At 36.4% G+C, this 21,686-nt stretch overlaps 1 protein-coding gene across 1 annotated transcript in view; it reads right to left on the reverse strand.

The window, feature by feature from the left end:
* Positions 1–3,085: 3,085 nt before the first annotated feature.
* LOC137646977 (alpha-amylase-like) overlaps positions 3,086–21,686 on the reverse strand; it is a 23,108-nt gene continuing 4,507 nt past the window's right edge. Inside the window, exons 3-11 of the mRNA XM_068380049.1 lie at positions 20,730–20,887; positions 19,986–20,175; positions 17,914–18,069; positions 17,689–17,776; positions 17,316–17,563; positions 12,824–13,067; positions 9,648–9,763; positions 9,206–9,361; positions 3,086–3,242 (exon numbers count right to left, since the gene is read on the reverse strand). Of these exons, the coding sequence (XP_068236150.1) occupies positions 3,231–3,242; positions 9,206–9,361; positions 9,648–9,763; positions 12,824–13,067; positions 17,316–17,563; positions 17,689–17,776; positions 17,914–18,069; positions 19,986–20,175; positions 20,730–20,887 (1,368 nt within the window). The 3' untranslated portion in view covers positions 3,086–3,230. The remainder of the gene's footprint in view (positions 3,243–9,205; positions 9,362–9,647; positions 9,764–12,823; positions 13,068–17,315; positions 17,564–17,688; positions 17,777–17,913; positions 18,070–19,985; positions 20,176–20,729; positions 20,888–21,686) is intronic.

Below are 21,686 nucleotides of genomic sequence, written 5' to 3' on the forward strand. Positions count from 1 at the left end.
AGTTTCCGTTTGTTGCCCAAATTACTCGGTTTTTGAACATCAGTAGAACAGTCCTTTTCAGTTTCCAGGTCATCAGAAGAGTTGCTTTACAATAAGCAGCAAGCTGAGTCATCCACCTCTTATCAGAGGATGTCAGACCTACAATCCCATGTGGCTCAACATGAGAAGAGGTCTCAGAGGGGTCCAGTCCTCTATTAGAGAGGGGCTGCATCTCTTCAGGCGGTCGTACACTTGCCAGTGGGGTTAATTACCCCTCCCACCGACAACTCCAATACCTGGCATCACCCATTACCCGTTAATATGGGAGATTTAAAACCAGATCACAAGAGCGAGACTCTTAACAGACTAAGTCTGCACCCAATAGGGTTTGCCAGAGGGTAATGGCATTTGGATTTGTTGCATATACAAAACTTGGTTAATGTTCTAATAGTGGTTGTCAACAAAATTGGGATAGAGCAAAGAAAAAAAAACTTAAATAAAGAGAAAGGCTTATAGAGGTCCAGTCTTAGTCCGGTCTCTCAGAACTGGCCTTAATGGTATGATTGAACCTGTCAGGGGGGATAATCACCCCACCACCATTGCCCAACCCCTCATTGAGACTCAAGCCCCTCTACTGCAGCAAAGTACTGGACCATCAGAGGGGTACAGAGAATGATTTGATAGAGTTTGCAAAGACGGATGTTAACAAAGTTTCAATAATCAATTACTGTCATCCAAACAAATACCTCATCCCATCTGCACAAAATAAAGAACCTTATCTTTAACTTAAGAATCATTTCAATATTCCACAAATATTACAGGAATACAATGATGTAATCGGTCAGAACGAGAAATTTCCTGGTTATTGTGATTCATTGCCCATTTACATAGGTAGGAGAGGTAGTTACCTAGTAGTCACACACCCTTATAAAGTACAAATCACCTATCAGGCGAAAGTTAACCATCAGTTGGACGACATGAAAGCATATGGCATCCCCTTGGTCTCAGACTCCCCCTTGCAATCTTCCATATCAGTATCATAAAAAAAGAATGGCGAATTTGCATTTGTGTAAACTCAAGAGTGTTACTATACAAGATCAGTTTCCATACCTTCATTAGAGAAAATCCTTTGTAAAATAAGGAACAGCTCCCTGTGATCGCCCTTATCTTGAAAAAGCTGGTATTAGCAAATCGCCTTTGACCACGAATCACAAGAAAAGACAGCGTTTGTAGCTGGTGACTCACGATTTTCCTTGTATACATTATTGTTTGGCTTGAGGTGCATTTTTCAAGAGTAATGAATTTCAATACTATTAGTGTTAAAACAAATATTGAAAAAAATTTCTGCAAGAAGATTACTGTTGACTCTACAACTTTGTTCAATTTGACATGGTCTGCCAGGTATTATTATTATTATTATTATTATTATTATTATTATTATTATTATTATTATTATTATTATTATTATTATTATTACCATATTGGATTTTTTTGTGGTAGATCAAGGAGAATTAGTTATGAAAAGATTTATGAAACTTCGTAATCTATTATCTGTATAACCAATATTCAACCTCCCAAAATTTTGATGACTTATGTCACTTGATGTGGCAGCTATAGTGAATTTTGCAGAACACTTTAAAAGGGCTTTCTTTCCCAGAAAACTACTGTAAAATGTATATTTAGTATGTGTTATTTGTTTATAATGGCAAATCTTAGCCACCAATTGATGCCAATTTGTATGCAAATTTGGCAGTATCAACAAAATCACGTGGCTTATACTTGTAGAAATTTTATTTATCTTTGAGATTATTTCTTTATTTTTACCCAGTTTCTATATATAGGCTATCCATAGCACATGACGTGGTCAGGCAAACTATCAATTAGGGAAGGCAGGGCTTAGTCAATACTTGAATGGTTTACAACCAGGAACTACATGCGGTAGGAAGTGTGGCTAACCATCTCACTTTACTAATGTATGCCGAGAATCTGAAAAGTAATAACATCTAACCTAAACCTTTCTATGATTGGAAAAGCATCTTCTGCAGACATGATCCTCTCATAAGCATCTTGCTTTCTCACAGTTGGTTCATGTAAATTAACAATTATAATAATAATACAGGTTATAGGCAATTATGGCCCCTTAGATAGCGACCAACATTGGTACCGTACATATCACATATATGTATCCTTTGTCAGGAGGTAGGAGCAATGAGATAATGTTTATTTGCGAGCAAAGCAAACGACAAGGGAACAGAGACTGTTTGAGCGGTGGCTAGTCTAATGGGTGGGTCATGTTAAAGATTTTAGTCTGGTTTCAGTTGCAGTACTTCTGCTACAAAAAGAATATATTGTACTCCATAGCATTATGCTTTTTCTTCTGTATAACAACGATAGTCTATATGAAATAGACTCCCTCATCCAGGTCGATGCCCACTGCTCCAAAAAAGGCAAAATTAAGGTACCTTGGTCCAAACCTATAATTGATACATAGTTTATATAAGTTCACCCCTAGCAGTTTCAATTCTCACATTTAAATATTATTTTTTAATATAAATAATTCTAAGTACCGTAAACCCAAATCACTCCTATACTCAAAGGTATAAACAATATTGCTCAAAACATCTTAGAGCTTATCACTAACAATAGGTAACTTATTAATTAGAGGGTTATGAAATGCCTTTTGTTTGACACATTTTCATAAAACCCAGTTCTTTCGTTATTTATTTATATATTTCCCCATACGATAATCCTGACATCAGCAGTTTCTTTATAGTATCAGCCAAATTATCTGAAATGCTTTTAACATTCCCTACAATGACAAGTAGGCAAATTGATCTTTCTGTATATTCTAAGCTTTATCTTGAAAAAAAAAAGAAGAATTGAATAAGAATTTTACGCTTTGGTTATGCCCGAATATCTTATATTTTGCGTGTTAGAGGATCTAGTTTTCTGTATGGATGGTTACCTTTTCTCTTAGACAGATCGTGACGTAGAGCAAAATTTCAGATGACATTTTGAGAATGGAACAACAATTCTTTGTGGATGAGCTGTGATTTGATAATCTGATGAGAGCAGGTTACAATGGAAGGTGACCAAAAAGAAGATAAAGATTTGAGTAAGTTTATTAGCTTAACCCATCTTCGGTTTTAATTTTGTTGATAGAACATTATCTGCTTCAAATCCCGTTCTATGACTGTTTGTTGCTAGTTTTACGTTCACGACGAAATTTATCAGATTTCTCTCGATACGGTTTACAGTTTAGACTGGAATAGAGAAGAAAAAAATAGACTTTAGAATATACATATAAAGATTATTATTTCGTTCTATAATATGCATGTAAATACGTTCCGTATAATTATGGGTAGATCTTTGATTTTTCTCTTAATTTCCTTGAATGCTAGCTTCATAATGTATTTAGTAAGGTTATTCTAATCCTTATAAATGTAGTATCTGTGATTTCGAATTTGATAAACTAGTGCTATATTTTCTATTCTGATTTCAGTTACACTATTAGGTATGAATGATAAATCTTATTCATCACTTGTTAAAAAGAAGCAACAACACACACATACACACACTTACACAATGAGAGAGAGAGAGAGAGAGAGAGAGAGAGAGAGAGAGAGAGAGAGAGAGAGAGAGAGAGAGAGAGGGGGGGGAGAGAGAGATAGTACTAGTAATAACAGTTAACATCATCTAAGTTATACAAATTGTTGCACCAAAAGTATAACTGATACACACACACACACACATACACACACACACACACACACACACATATATATATATATATATATATATATATATATATATATATATATATATATATATATATATATATATGCATGTGTGTGTATACATGTACACTCCTCCTCTAGTATGTCATCCTCCTTCTCTGCCTCCTTGCTTACGAATGAGAGAGATGGTGTGGTACCATAGACATATCGAGCCAACAAAGGTATCTTGATACGTATTTAGGAGAGTATACTCCTGCAATCGGTGCTCGGTCTCATTCAGGATCAAGCAAACGCACTGTCAATCAAGATAAAGGGCATTGCCCTTCTCTTCTCCTTTCATCTGAGACTTGGCAACACCTCTGTCCCTCTCCCTAACGTTACGTAGGTACTGAAGTGAAAGAGGTTGGTGCGTTGTGAGGTTCCACTTTTTAGCCTCAATAGAGAACTAGGGATAACAGGACCCTGCTATCGGTGTCCATACTTTTACGAGAAATGAGGAATTCCCTTGCTTGAGTGTAAAAGGTATACTCATCATCAATCACATCATGATTTGTCATTTATGAACACTCTCCTCGCGACACACGGGTCAATGGAGAATTTCATGTGTTCACTCAGTGAGAAGAATGGTCACACACCAAGGATAGGACTGCTCTCAGTGCTCTTATGAGCACCAAGATGTTACATCACAGACACAAAATCCGTAACAAGATATGTGGTTTGTCGCCAAGTACCATGCTTACCAACAGGCAACACACAAACTAAAGTCGGATGTACTTTGTCAGTTTCTAGGGGCCTGAATGCCCGAGACAATTTTGTTTCCAATAAAAAAGTATATTATTGAAGGCTATGTCTCTCTTTCCCCAGAATAACATAGAGGCAATAGGGAAAAAGTGGAGGAAGGCTATCCACAACTCCCTCATCCATGATGTACATACCTTCAGGGTTCAAGGCCCCATGAAATTGGCTTTTAAAAACGCTTTAGCTGCCTCTAAAACTCAATCAGGACTTCAAACTGGTTCTTCAATTAGGAAACCACTATCTTTGCACCACTTTTTCCTACCAGCCTGGCAAGTTCAGGAAAGCCATAGAGGTAAGAAGGGAGAAAGGGGACACTGGAGTTGGCAGTCTTCTTCCAACAGCCATTAGTAAGGGAATGTCTGTCATGCCATTGGACTACGTGGCAGCGCCATGGAGCAGAGCAATGTGTGGCAATCCAAAGGTGCCCTCTGAAATTACCGAAAGATTTGGCTTTGGTAGCAAAGATGAAAGCGATAAAAGAAAAAAATGTACTTGCAGTTGTTTGAAGATGGTTTTACAGTCGACTGGGGGCTGGAGATCAGTCATCACCCTCTTGCTGGTTGACAAGTTTTTTTCACCAAACTCCATTCAACATGGACAGGGCAAGTACCTTATCGTCTGCAATCAGAGAGGATCTGAAGAATGCATGTTTCCAAATAATTGTCAATCAGTCCTACAGAATGTACCTGTAGTTCATCCTCAATGGATTATTGTATCAGTTCAATGCCCTATGCTTCAAAATGTCTAGCTCTCCCCAAGCATTCATGAAAGCTCACTCCGGTCTCAGCTTGGACCCACTAGAATGGGATGTTTTTGTAGAGGTATCCGAACAGGCTGGTTGATCTCTCTTCCAAGAGGCAATTGCTTCAGGATCAAGATAAGCTTCTTTCCTTTTTCACAACCTGGGATCATGGTAAATTGAGAAAAGGGTAGTCTCATGCCCAAGCAGAGGATGAAATATCTGCTGCTGTGTCTATCGGCATGATAGACACAGCGGCAGCAATAAACTTCACATCAAATCATTGCCTCAGTAGGCCCACAGAGAAAGCACAACCATTCTTGTCCAAACAATACTCCCTACTCAGGTATGGCACTATTTTTGGAATACCTTTCCCATTGGCATCTTCATCAATAATTAATTCAATGGTGTCTGAAACATCAATGGTTAATAGTTAGTGTTCTCCCATCCCATCTTGGATACATCTAAGAGTGAGTGTGGCATACACTGAGAGACCAAGTCACTTTCTAATTGTAGCCTCAAGAGAAAAAGTACTTGCATAGCTCTGCAAGCTTCTCAACAAAGCACTCAGTATTTCTGATGAGCGACAATACTACTGCTTTAGCATACATCAACAAGCAATTTGGAGAAACAGATGCACATCTGGGTTTTGGATAACGCTGTAGAACCATCAGTTATGTCCATTCTAAGCATGAGGAATATTCTAGCAAACACGCTCAGTAGCAATGGGTCGGTTGAATGCTCAGAGTGGTCCCTATATCCCAGTACAAAGGAAAGAATTCTTGCTCTTTAGATGTTATAAGTGATTGATCTATTTGCCACACGGCTGAACAGTAAACCTAAGGTGTTCTGCTCCCCCAATCCTTATCATTGGACGGTATTCATTCTATCTAACACCTGTAGGCCTATGAATGCATATTTCCTCCTTTTTACCTAATTCGCTAATTACTCAACAGTATGTTGACAACAATAAGCCCCAGGAAGACCCTGGTGACTCCCAGGTAGCTGCATCTGTTGATACTTATTGCCAAGGTGCCGAGAGAGTTTCACCAGTGGCCCACTCTTCTCTGTCAACCTTACCTTCAGAAGTACCATTACTCAGTGGAGTCCTGAGCATTTCATGGGTGGAAAATACCTACTATCTCCTCTAAGTGAAAGGTTTTTTTGCAAGGCAATGCACTTTTATTAGTTTCATTAAAGGCATATATCATAGGATAGTGCCCTTCTGCAGTTAACTGCTGATTTCTAATCTACCTTCATCAAAAGAGGGTCATGCCGATTTCAGAAGGGAAAGACTATCGCTCAACCTTGAGCCAGATCTTCAGACAGAAATGATTAGACCATTCCTTTGTATGGGAATTGTCTGTGCTCCTAAGGAGCTTTGAGCCGTTTTGGCAACCAAGGGACCTCAGGTCCCTGGAGAGGACTATGACTAGGGTTCTCATGTCTCTTTTGTGTGCCCCATACAAGCCTTTTGAATAGGTAATGGAAAGAGATCTGTCTCTTAAGACTGATTTTCTACTAGTCTTAGCATCGTGGAAGTGAGTTGGCGAGCTTCACAGTATCTCGTATGTAACAAATCATTCCAAATGACGGAAGAAGGTCGTGGACAAGACCCAAAACCTAGCTGTCCACAATGCCAGATTCCAGTTCTTTGCCATCTCTTTTCTTCAGGAGGCATTCAGAGGGAATCAGGGTGATTTACCTCCTTGTCTCCTGGAGAGCCCTGCTGTTATATCTTAAGAGGACTTGGTGCTTCAGATCTGAGCACCAAATATGCTTTATTACCACTGGCAAGATCAAGAGAAAGATATTTAGTTCTGGTTTCATGAAGTCATTAGGCATGCCTATCCTTCAACCAACAAGGAGCTTGGTGGTCCATCTCAGGCAAGGGCCATGAAGACATTGGTACCAGCTCCAACCTAGTATAAAGGAAGAAGCTGTCAGTGGTTCCGATATTAAAAGAACGAATCTGGAACTACCAGACAACCTTCACCTCACAATACCTATGGGAGTATACTTAAAAAAGCCTTGAATACCTTTAACCTTGGTTCTGTGGTGGCTGCTGAAAATGTTGTGTAGCGTCCCTAGATCGCTAACAGGACAAAAAGCCTCTCATCTAAGATAACAGTTTTGACAAAAGCCTAGAATGAAAAGTAAAATGACTAGCCTTCTACTCTAATTTCTTCCCACTCCTTTGGAGGGGCAGCAGTCGTGGTTGTTATGAATTGGACTGTACATTAAATGCAGGTAGGCTTCATAAACCAGCAACCTTTCTTTCACATGATTTATAAAAAAGATTTCTTACAACCTGCCAAACAAGGGGGAGGATGGCTAGAACCCAGCTCTTTAATTATCTACGTATTCATTCATACAGCATACACCGTACAAGGATATGGGTTCTGCGACTCACTACCATTTATTCTTGGTACAGGCCTAACCTAAAGCCTGTTATTCATACACAAAGATTGTTAATAGGTTAGGGGAGTCATCACATTTGCTTCTGCAAATGCTTATATATTTTGACAAATTTTGGAAAAGTTTTTCAGCAAAATTTCTGGTGCCTTCCTCTTATTATTATTATTATTATTATTATTATTATTATTATTATTATTATTATCATTACCTAAGCTACAACTCTAGTTGGAAAAGCAGGGTGCTGTAAGTCCAAAGGCTCCAACAAGGAAAAATAGCCCAATAAGGAATGGAAACAAGGAAATAAATAAACTGCAAAAGAAGTAATTAACAATCAAAATGAGAATTTTTAATAACAGTAAGAACAATAAAATAAATCTTTCATAATTATATGAACTATAAAAACTTCAAAAAACAAAAGGAAAAGAAATAATATAGAATTGTGTACCTGAGTGTACCCTCAAGCAAACTCAAGCAAAAGAAGTCTACCCAAGACAATGCAAGACCATGGTACAGAGGTTATGGCATTACCCAAGACTAAATAATGAATTATTTGATTTTGGAGAGTTCTTCTCCTGGAAGAGCTGCTTACCATAGCTATACAGTAGAGTTTCTTTTACCCTTACCAAGAGGAAAGTAGCCACTGAAAAATTACTCTGCAGTGGGTAACCTCTTGAGTGAAGAAGAATTGTTTGGTAACCTCCAGCTGTCAGGTGTATGAGGACAGAGGAAAATGTGGAAAGAATAGACCAGACTATTCGGTGTATGTGTAGGCAAAGAAAAAATAAGCCATAACCAGAGAAAAGGATCTAATGTAGTACTGTCTCGCCCGTCCAAGTACACAATAACTTTCTAGCATTAGTATCTCAACGGATGGTTGGTGCCCTAGCAACCTAATACCTAATACCTTATTCCCATCTCAGTCACCCGCACATCCCAGACTTATGGTCAAACTACCTGTTAAATTTCAACGGCTGTTCAATCTTCGCTGAAGTTATACCACAATCAAAAGACTCTGGTTTGGATAGTTAGCAAAAATACAAATTACTTAAAAGATTAGTGACATTACACTATATATATACGCACACACACACACACACACACACACACACACACACACACACATATATATATATATATATATATATATATATATATATATATCAAAAAACCATTTCACTAATCAGTCGTATTCTTATGAATCATTAGGATATAGAAACCAATTGCATTTTATTTCACAAAAACATCACGGATTCAGTCATCATAGGAAATAATAGTCATTGAACATATGATAAGCTCTTCAATTGGAAAAGTGATGTAGTTAGCTGCAATCAATGTAATATCGTAATTATACTGGTGTTATTTGTTTTAACCATAGTATCGTCCTAATTTGAAAAGGTTATGAAAGGAAACAGTTATCATTCTCTCTTTCTCCATATTCAGTCATAAGTGGTGTCTTTAGTCACATCCACGAATTTCCCTCTTTCTTACATCTATATTACTGCAGAATAGGCAGTGGAAGATATATAGTACTTACGTTACTATGGATAGCCAACACTCCATCGTATTCTGAAGTTGTGATTTCGATATAGGCGGTGCCATCACCATTGACTGTCACAGCCTTGCCGGTACACGATCCTCCTTCCTTGGAACCGGATATTACGTCGCAGTAGGTACCAGCAGGAAGGCAAGTCTGAGGAAATACCGATATACATTGATTATTTATAATTTTATTAAATTGCAGTAGAAGAAATATATGAAGAGTTGAACGATACCAACCTAATCAATATATATATATATATATATATATATATATATATATATATATATATATATATATATATATATATGTGTGTGTGTGTGTGTGTATATATATACATATATATATATATATATATATATATATATATATATATATATATATATATGTGTGTGTGTGTGTGTGTTTGTAATGGTATTTGATGAAATCCTTTCCCTACCTGCAGGGTCTCCTTGAGATCATAGTTGTCATTGTTGATTGCGATAAAACCTTTGTCTCCTCTACAGAAAGCAATCTGGTTGTTGCCGTTGTCCCACCAGTCATTCATGTCGGTTCCTTTGTTACAGAGAAATGATGCTTATGACATTATCTTATTTCTCTCTAAATAATATAAGTAACGTTTCATCAAATATAGTTCATTACACATTGAACAACCAACCAAAAGCTAGCGAACGAGGAGGTAATGGAAAACTGAATTGTGAAAATATAAATGTAGTCTTTATTTGATCCCTAGTGACTTTTTCTGTGGGACTTTTGGAAAAATTCGTAGAAATGTCAGAATAATAGAATACAATTGAAAGGAGAGGACACTGAATGTGGGAGGGAAAAATTACAAACAAGAAGGTGGTCTTTGGATGCTGCAGGTAAGGTTCGGGCGTACCTAAAACCAATTTATCAGAAGTAAGAGAAGAAATAACAAGGTATGCTCAGATTGCAGAATGTAAATAGGTAAGAGTATATTTAACTCAATAATGCCTGAGAGAAGCCAATGCAGAAGACATAGGAAAAAACCTTGTTGTAGTAATACAGCCTTTAGACTGCAAAACAGACACGAAGATTATTATTATTATTATTAATATAATATAGTAAAATAATAATATAATATAATTATTAATATAATGATATAATAATAATAATATTATTATTATTATTATTATTATTATTATTATTATTATTATCAATAGCTAAGCTACAATCATAGGGTGAGGTGCAGAACGCTACAAGCCCAATGGCTCTAATAGATAAAAATAGCTCAGTGAGAAAAGGCAATGAGGAATTAAATAAACTGTATGAAAAATAATGAATAAAGACTACAAAATATCTTTAGATCAGTAACAGCGTTAAAATAGAGCTGCCATATATAAACTAGGATGTGAAAGGTAGTGGGTTGGCCAGGGCACCAACCACCAGTTGGGATACTACCGCTAGAGAGTAATTGGGTCCTTTGGCAGACTAGGCAGTACTACATTGGTTCCCTCTCTTTGGTTACGGCTCATTTTATCTTTACCCACACATACGCTGAATAGTCTGGCTTATTCTTTCCACATTCTCCTCTGTCCTCCTACACTTGACAACACTTAGATTACCCAACAATTCTTCTTCGCTCAAGAGGTTAATTACTGCACTGTAAGTGTTCATTGGCTACTTTCCTCCTGGTAAAGGTAGAAGAGACTTTTTAGTTACACTTTTTAGTTACAGTAAGCAGCTCTGCTATGAGAAGGACACTCCAAAATCAAACCATTGTTCTCTAGTCTTGTATGTATCATATCCTTTGTACCATAGCCTTCCACACTCTAGGATTAGCGTTCTCTTGCTTGAGGGTACACTCGGGCATGGTGTTCTGTCTTATTTCCATTCTTGTTGTGTTTTGAAGTTTTTACAGTTTATATATGAAATATCTAATCAATGTTGTTACTGTTCTTAAAATATATTTTTTCTTTTATTTCTCTTGTAATCTATTAATTTCCTATTTTTCCTTTCCTTACTGGGCTATTTTACCTGTTGGATCCCTTTTATGAGGTAGTAGGTTGGCCAAGGCACCAGCCGCCCGTTGAAATACTACCGCCAGAGAGTTATGGGGTCCTTTGACTGGCCAGACAGTACTACGTTGGATCCTTCTCTTTGGTTACGGTTCTTTCTCTTTGCCTACACATACGCCGAATAGTCTGGCCTATTCTTAACAGATTCTCCTCTGTCCTCACACACCTGACAACACTGAGGTTACTAAACAATTCTTCTTCGCTCAAGGGGTTAACTACTGCACTGTATTTGTTCTGTGGCTACTTTCCTCTTAGTAAGGGTAGAAGAGACTCTTTAGCTATGGTAAGCAGCTCTTCTAGGAGAAGGACACTCCAAAATCAAACCATTGTTCTCTAGTCTTGGGTAGTGCCATAGCCTCTGTACCATGGTCTTCCACTGTCTTGGGTTAGAGTTCTCTTGCTTGAGGGTACAATCAGGCACACTATCCTATTTAATTTCTCTTCCTCTTGTTTTGTTAAAGTTTTCATAGTTTATATAGGAAATATTTATTTTAATGTTACTCTTCTTAAAATATTTTATTTTTCCTTCTTTCCTTTCCTTACTGGGCTATTTTCCCTGTTGGGGCCCCTGGGCTTATAGCATTTTGCTTTTCCAGCTAGGGTTGTAGCTTAGCAAATAATAATAATAATAATAATAATTAGGCTTATAGCCTCTTGGTTTTCTAACTAAGGTTATAGCTTAGCTTGTAATAATAATAATAATAATAATAATAATAATAATAATAATAATAATAATAATAATAATAATAATAATACTCTTGTCAGCCTGTTCAAGTTTCAACATAAAACCATTTGTTGTAAGTTTGAGCTTATTAGGCTCCACAATGGTAGATAAAATACCATCATCTTGGGTAAGCTGGAAAGAGTGAATAGTAGCAAAATGAGTGAACTAATCCTTGAGGCAGAGATGCAAGCTCTCAGAAGGGTATTTAAGGAACTTTCGGAGGTTTGATTGTGAAATGTCCACAGTCATGGCTGGAGGAAGCTCGAAATATCAGAATAAATAAGGAATTTGTAGAGAAATGTATAATCCATCGACTTCTAAATAGATCAAGATCTAAAAAGATTGTGGTGATTTGTAAAGGGGATGGAAGGAAGGGAGAAAAATTTAGTTAGAAAATTAGTAGATATGGAAATGTTAGTTTCAAAGACCAGTACGAAAGTCCAAGGATGAATGGGCAGATGATTGGGCTACCTAAATCAGATGGGAATTCACGCAGAAAGAAACGAGTGGAGGGAATTCATTTGACATTAAACCCTCAAAAAGGAAAAATAGACTTAAGATTACCAATGTAGATGATGTGATTCTCAGTACGAGATTTCACCTTTGATTAAGTTATATCTTCAGACATCTCTCTCTCTCTCTCTCTCTCTCTCTCTCTCTCTCTCTCTCTCTCTCTCTCTCTCTCTCTTTGGGCAAAAAGGATCACAATTGTAAGCCGTCTTTATCATACCAAAAGTATGACACCAACATGTCTCTCTTAAACTATAATCTGATGATCACTTCAGGCTCAAACTGTAATTATAAATGTCCGTGTAGAGTACATCAAAGGAAACAAGAATGGAGAATTATTACCATGGGCAACGTTTCGGAACTCCACCATGTTGAAGATCTGTCTCCATCTATGCTCGCAAATCCATCCCCCTCCACAGGTTCCGTCAGGGTTGATGGTGGGACCGACGGTGTGTTCCTGGCCGTCCATTGGAGGACCAACCCAGTCATTCTCATCGTGATCACCAACCCAGTGTTGATCCCAGTAATACGATGACATGAGGCGGGTGAACCCATATGGCCAGGCTAACATGAAAGCATTCGCCATCTGAAAGAAAATACGATAGCATGTTCAGTGATAAATGAATAAAAAAGTATTCAAACATGAACAAATTCCGACATGGTTGACCAATACAACGCCGCCCCCGTCCCCCCCCCCCCCCCCCAAAAAAAAAAAAGAACAGCCCCTTCTTCCAAAAAGCTCTTCTTTACAAATTATACAACAAACATTTGGTATGAACTCGGTATTATTATTATTATTATTATTATTATTATTATTATTACCATTATTGCTGGCCAAGCTACAACCCTAGTTGGAAAAGCAATGCTATAAGCCCAAGGACTCCAACAAGGAAAAATAGCCCAGTGAGGAAAGGAAATAAGGTTACGAATGAATGATGAGAAAAATTAACAATAAATCATTGTAAAAACACTAACAATATCAAACAGAATGTCATAGATAAACTATAAAAAGACTTTTGTCAGCCCATTAAACATAAAAACATTTGCTGCAAATTTGAACTTTTGAAGTTCTACTGATTCAACTACCCGATCATTCCACAACTTAGTCACAGCTGGAATAACACTTCTAAGAGAGGGTGTAGTATTGAGCCTCATGACGGAGAAGGCCTGACTAATAGAATTAACTGCCTGTCTAGTATTATAAACAGGGAGGAACTCTCCAGGAAGATGTGAATATAAAGGATGGTCAAAATTATGAAAAATCTTATGTAACATGTATAATTAACTAATAGAACGACGGTGCCAAAGATTAATATCTGGATCAGGAATAAGAAACTTACTACACTGTAAGTTTCTGGCCAACAAATTAGGATGAGAATCGGCAGCTGAAGACCAGACAGGAGAACAATACTCGAAACAAGGTAAAATGAAAGAATTAAAATACTTTTCCATAATAGATTGATCACCGAAAATCTTAAAAGACTTTCTCAATAAGCCAATTTTTTGCACAATTGAAGAAGAAACAGACATAATTTGTTTCTCAAAAGTAAATTTGCTGTCAAGAATCATACCTAAAATTTTAAAAGAGTCATACAAAGTTAAAGAAACATTATAAGTGCTGAGATCCAGATCTTAAGGAGCCACTGTCCTAGACCTACTTACAATCATACTTTGAGTTTTGTTAGGATTCAACTTCATATCCCATAATTTGCACCATGCACTAATTTTAGCTAGATCTCTATTAAGGGATTCAGCAAGCCCAGATCTACATTCAGGTGATGGAATTGATGCAAGGGGGGTAGCATCATCTGCATATGCAACAAGCTTGTTTTCTAGGCCAAACCACATGTAATGTGTATATAGTATGAAAAGTAATGGGCCAAGAACACTACCCTGTGGAACACCAGATATCACATTCCTATACTCACTATGATGCCCATCAACAACAATTCTTTGAGATCAATTACTTGAAAATTTAATAATATTGCTAAGAAACGACCCGTCCACTCCCAACTGTTTGAGTTTGAAAATAAGGGCCTCGTGATAAACACTGTCAAAGTTAGCACTAAAATCAAGGCCAAGCATGCGACCTTCCTGACCACAATCAAGGGATTTCCGTTCAGCATTGGAGATTATAAGAAGGACAATACATGTTCCAAGGCCTTTATGAAAACCAAATTGCAAACTATGGAATAGATGATTACCATCAGCAAACTTATTAAGACGTTTTGCCAGAAGACGTTTAAAAATTTTAGATAATATGGGAGTTATGGAAATTGGACGGTAAGCACTTGAACTTTAGCTACCACAAACACATTTGCATAGAGGGGTAACATTACCAATTCTCCAGCAAGTGCTAAAAGCCCCTCTTCTTGCTAACTTGCGCAAAATAACAGATAACTTTGGAGCTAAGAAATCTACTGTCTTTATAAAAAACTAAGGAAAAAATACCATTTGGGTCTACAGCTCCATAAGCCTCAAGGTTCATCAAGACAGCTTTAATTTCACGATATCATAAAGCTAAACTAGTTAGTTTAGCCTCAGGAAAACAGGAATGAGGATGTGTGAGTTTCTCATTACTCTGTTTACTGTCAAACACATCAGCCAAAAGGTTACCTTTTCCTTTGGACAGTAAGTGACTGAGATATCTGGTTTAAGTAAAGGAGGAACTGTTGCATCTACACTAAAGAGTACAGATTGAAGGATAACCCACCACTTATGTTTCTGAGTTGTACCAGAAAGGGTTTCTTTTATGGTTAAATTGTATTCCTTTTTAGATGAAGCATAAACTCTCTGAGCAAAAGCTCTAAGCTGAGTAAATTTATTCCAGGTCAAAACTGATCTGTTACCCTTCCAAAACTGATAAGCCTCCTGCTTCTCCAAATAAGCACGTCTACGATCATCATTGAACTTCGGTTTGTCCTTCAATCGTGCCTTAGCACACGAGAAGGGATACGCCTATCAATTATGTTGACTAGATTCTCATTCAAAGGGACAACAGGATCATTACTACCATTTAATTGTGACCCATTCAAGCCCAAAAGATCATGCAAAATCCCATTCCAGTCTGATGAAATCAAGGTACGATCAAATGTCCCGACTGGAGAACCAAACTTACTTGTTATAGCGGCAGGGGAGTCAGTGTATACGAGGTCCAAGTAATTACCAGACCTGTGAGTAGCTTCACTTATGATCTGCTCACAGACTGGTTCAGAGACAAAGTCTAAAGCTCTTAAGCCATGGGGATCGGTAGGAGAAATAGAACTTAACCATTCCCTATGGTGAGCATCGAAATCACCAACAAAGACAAAAGAAGCCTTTCTATCATCTTCTTGTATCAGCCATAATGGTAAGAAGACAATCGAAGATAGAATCATCCATGTCTAGATTCCGGTAGATCGAACACTAATAGAAGTTGTTATGCTTGCCACAAACTTTTATAACCTGAATCTCATGACATCCACATTCATAGCAGGATTTATGAGAAGCAGGGTTCTCAGTCCTAATATACACCGCCATTCCCCTGCCCCTAGGATGGCATCACGTTTCAATATTATTGGCTTCTTAAAACCAGTTATAAGGAGTTCAGATGAGTGCCTCATATTAGAAACCAAAGTTTCTGAGCATAAAAGAATATCACACTGTCTGGATGTAACTGTAAGGTCTTGAATATTTGCATGAATACCACGAATATTGCAGTACAGTAGACAACATTGACGAAATATAGGACGTACTGGTCAATGTCTCCAGACAGCATAAGAATTAATGGTAATAAAAAAGAGACATCATACTTAAAAACTAGATTAACAAGAATTATAACAAAAACTATATGTACAGAAACATAAATAAAGTGATTGATCAATCCCATAGACTATAATAAAAGTCGGAAAAACTGGTGAACATGGAGGAGCCAATACACCATGCAAGGCTAAATACCCTGCAGGATAGCCACTTCAACAGAGGGGAGAAAAACTATCACATAAGGAAAAGACAACCTTCTGATAAACCACCAAGCATCCTTGTCCCTCCTATTAAGCCTGCCAAACACACCAATTAAAAAAAAAAATAGGAAGATAAAAAAAATAAGATAGAATAATGTGCCCGAGTGTACCCTCAAGCAAGAGAACTCTAACAAACATATAAATAAACAAACTAAACAATAACCCATATCAGATTAGACTTCTAAGTATGGTCTTGATCTCATTATGAAGGCAAAATATGAAGTCTCTGTCTCGTATAGTTCAAAAGTTCTGACCATGGTTAAATTCGCATTTAACCTTCGACATCTGGGTATAAACTAGTTACTAGGAAATACCATTAATTTTAAGCTTCATACCTATCTCATTATTGAAGTAGAATACGCAAATTATGTCTGGTGTCGTAAAATTCAAAAGTCATATCTATAGTTAAATTCTTATTTACCTTTGACATCTAAGAATAACATTGATCTTACACTTAAATAACCTGTCATTTGTTATGATGTGGAAATGGACATTATGCCAAAAATGTATTTTTTGAGGAAGAAGTGGCTTCAATATCGAGCATCTCTTAGTTTTTAAAAACGAGTTTTGGAGATGGACATATTTATCTTTAATTTCCATATATACAAAACCAAAAATTCTTAGATACCTGTTTAAGTTAAAACAAAAAACATAACTTGAGTTCTTTGCTAATGGAATGGAGAATTTCTAAGTTTCCTGCTAAGTAGGGCTTAACCTTAAATCTTTTATTCTACGTTGGGTGGGAGATTTTCAAGCAATATCCTGTTAGATACAAGAGCAGGATATTGTAATCAGTCCTTAGTTATGAATAAATTACCAGTCTTGCAGCTAACCTTATATAGTTTTGAGTCCCGGAAGGTGAGAATCATGGTTCCTCCAGCACCGTGTCCCCTCTGGTTATCATGGTTATCGATGAAGACAAGAGCATTTGCTCTGTCTATCATGCCCCATCCTTCTCCAAAGTTCACGAGCCATTTGAGTTGGTTGCTGCCATGGAAAGCCTCACCCAAGAACTTCCCATACCTGAATTCTGTCACTCGGCCGTTGCCAACATATTCTCCACTGGAGATGGGCTCTCCACCTGATACAGAGATTCTGCATAAGTTTTGAAATAATATAAGACTTAACTTGTAAAAATTATATAAGAAACATTAGAAATATCTTGATGTACACTAATACATTTCTTAAAAATCTAGTTGCACTTACCTAAATCAATAACTTCTTGGACAATGAACGGTCTTGCATTGGCCTTAAAATGCTCTGTGCTTAGTCCTTTCAGGCCATCAAAGATAGCCTGGAAATAGATACGTATACATATGGAAAGACATTGTTAAAGTTTTACTAAGAAAGCACAGGTATCACATGGCCATGATATCTTGTTTTCATATCTCAAGTTTTTCACAGAGGATTCGTTCTCTCCACACCACTAACCTTCATGTCTCCCGGCCACATGTGCTTGCTGGCATCTACTCGGAAGCCAGCTACACCATAGTCAAGGAGCCTGTTCAGATATTCCTGGATTTTCCCTCGAACATAATCAGTCCCTTGATTCAAATCATTCATACCTTCAAGTTTGCAGTTTCGGACCTGAAGGTGAAGTATCTGATGATGGTTTCTTATTGAGAGGAAATAAATGTCTACAGTAATTCTATTCTGCTTCTTTGTGGTAAGACAGTGTTACTAGAATATCTGATTATTCCATACATGTTGTTTACAGATAACATTAATACTCTGTTACTCATATAAATGGCAAACGTACACAGTTAGGAGAGGAAAAGTAATAGTAAGAAAATCTGGCAAATCATTCAGTAAAATTTCGTCGCACACAAAAAAAAAAAAAAAAAAAAAAAAAAAAAAAAAGACATTAGGGCTAACTGAAAGTGATGAAATGATATAGAAACAGAGGGATAAATAAGGTCAGTTAATCCCAAAACACTTCAATCATTTCATTGTAGATGATCATTATGGTAATGAACTGTTATTCATATCTACAGACGAAAATGTATTTACGGTACAAAACCAATGACCTACTTCAGGCCAAGGCAAATGAACAAAACATTTACAAACCTAAGGAAATTCATTTAACGCTCTTACTAATATTCCCAAAATTCTTGAAGAACACAGCATAAATTTAAGAGTGCTATTTCAGAGAATGACTGTTTCTGCAGATAAGGCAAGAACTAATTTAAAAGAGATACTTAGCCAACAGCACTAGCGCCTTCCACTGGGAGCCTAGATGGGAATCAATCCACAATAAGTGAAGCCGACCAATTTAACTATATATATATATATATATATATATATATATATATATATATATATATATATATATATATATATATATATATATATATATAAAGAATATTTCATCTTAACTGCCTGTTGAAAAAAAAGTCTTTTCATCTCAGCTAACTACTGAAAAAAAAAAAAATTGATTATCACTTGAATATTTACTAAACCAAACCCCATAAGGCATCCCCATTCTTATAGCCTCTGACTCCATTCCCCTGTAATCAATATATTAGGAAATCGAAACTAGGCTATGGGTACGTCCGCTTCAAAAGATATCAATTCATATTTGAGTTATTGGTGTTCTGTTTTCGCTTATTTAATTTTTGGGGTGTCAAAAATATGGCTGTGTGCTTGAACCAAGAGAAACCCGGTCCTGGTGTCTACATTTAGAAAATCAATCTTTGGTTGCACTATTAAAGATCTTCAACTTTCTGTGCTATAGGTAAGTGACTCCATAAGAATATCTAGTGGTTACAAGAAAATTGTTCCGAAGCTTTTCCTTGTAAACTCTTCCTTACTAAAGGACCAATTTAAATAAATTATAACATGAAGGTATTTTTTAGATAGATATCTAGAAGCGCTGCCTGCAACACATAACATTTAGAACCTAAAATAAAAATAAGAAAATAAATTAATGCCGTTTTGTCTAAGTAAGTGCTCAACTTACAATTCCTCGCTCCAAATAGTATAGAAGCATGATATGCATTACTTACAATAAAATAACAATCCAGTATTTTTTTCTCTTATTTAATTAATTATCCAGTTACGTGGCATTTGAAGTATACCACTGCTTCAGAACTAGTACCATTTAATTGCCTACGCTCTGAATTTACGTTTAGATATTAATAAGTTGATTGCAAGTCAAATGATTGATGAGTTGCATGTTCATCTATTTTTCTATGGGGTCATTTAGAATTTTAAAGGCAGTAGTGTTTTATTCGCAAAACCAAATCCGGAATTATGTCTCTGGAAACCTTGCAATCTTTGCCTCAATGATATAGTACTGCATGCTCAGAAAAAGAAATGTATATCATAGAAATATATTATACATAGTTTCTCAAACAAATTTTGCTTTCACGTGTCTTTTCTTCATCTGGTCGAATAACATTCTGCTTTTAGAATCCGCAGTATTAGGCATTCAAGTCTTTAAAAACAAAGCTGAATTTAAACGGAAAGTTTCGATGCTATTATTCGATGCTATTATTCGTTACCTGGTTGGCATCGCCGTAATCCTCGATGGTTCCTGATGAAGTATGGCAGTTGCCATCGTTGAAATCGAAACCTGAGTAGGGCACTCCAGGATAACTTTCAGCACCGTAATCAAAAGACGTGCCTCCCGTGCCCACTGTGCCTTGGGGCCATCCTCCCGTCATGTGATTGATGACAACGTCTACGTAGATTCTATAGAAGATAACACTTTATTACTTTTCCTTTATCGATACCCAAGATAACAAATCAATTAAAGTTCGAAAATGAGCTGTTTAACAGTAATAATCAATTAAATGCCCTATAGTTAGTATATGGTTATAAACCCTATAGCTCTCTACCCAATGCACGAAATACTCGCAAACTTATGCTGGCCTTTTTTGGGCTCGATGTAATTTACTTTTTATGCGTAACGTCTCTCATTCTGATTTTACATAAGAAGAAAACGTCGAAATTACAATAAAATGAAAGAAGAAACAATGCAGTGTAGCTGCTTTTAAGATGCCAGTGCTGTTTAGTACGTTGTAAAGAGAGTGCAAAAAATGAGACACCTATATATATATATATATATATATATATATATATATATATATATATATATATATATATATATATATATATATATATATATTGTAGACGACTTCTTATCCGATGAACAGTTTACTTTTATCCTTAAAACCGAAACTCATTTGATGGTTATCAGTGTGTTCTACAAAGTTTTGTTCAAAATACTTGATACTTTTTCTTACCTAACTCCTACGTTGTTACATCTTGTGACCATATCCTTGAATGCCTCTTCGTTTCCCGATCGAGTTATAAGTTGGTAAGACACAGGCTGATATCGCTCCCACCATGGTCGTGTGACTGAACCTTGATGCACAATGACGTTCTCGCTTGGTGGCGAAACCTAGATGCATGACCCAAATATTATTGACATAAAAGGGGGTTGTATATATATATATATATATATATATATATATATATATATATATATATATATATATATATATATATATATATATATGTATATATATATATATATATATATATATATATATATATATGTATATATATATATATATATATATATATATATATATATATACACATACTGTATAAAACCATCGTGTGTGTGTTTGAAGAAATCCCGAAACAGACATGTGATGAGCATAAGATAATGTTATATAGCTACAAGGGAAAAGTTAAAATACTAGAATGAAATTAGTGCTTTCGATAACTTCATTCAAGTATTTTCTTTTTTCCTTTCCTGCTATAATACACATACACACACACACACACACACACACACACACACACATATATATATATATATATATATATATATATATATATATATATATATATATATATATATATTTAAATAAGCCATATATATTTTTGATACATTAATGTCTGGATTCTCTTAACGACCTCAGGATCAGAGACCCAGGCGAAATCACACAAAGACAAGAGCTTGTGACCGGCAGGGAATCGAACCCTGGTCGGCAAGCTTGTATACACAGTGACTAAACCACTTGGCCACGAAGAAAGATCTTTCTTCGTGGCCAAGTGGTTTAGTCACTGTGTATACAAGCTTGCCGACCAGGGTTCGATTCCCTGCCGGTCACAAGCTCTTGTCTTTGTGTGATTTCGCCTGGGGCTCTGATCCCGAGGTCGTTAAGAGAATCCAGACATTAATGTATAAA

The sequence above is a fragment of the Palaemon carinicauda genome, chromosome 9 (genome assembly GCF_036898095.1).
Source record: "Palaemon carinicauda isolate YSFRI2023 chromosome 9, ASM3689809v2, whole genome shotgun sequence".
NCBI lineage: Eukaryota > Metazoa > Arthropoda > Malacostraca > Decapoda > Palaemonidae > Palaemon > Palaemon carinicauda.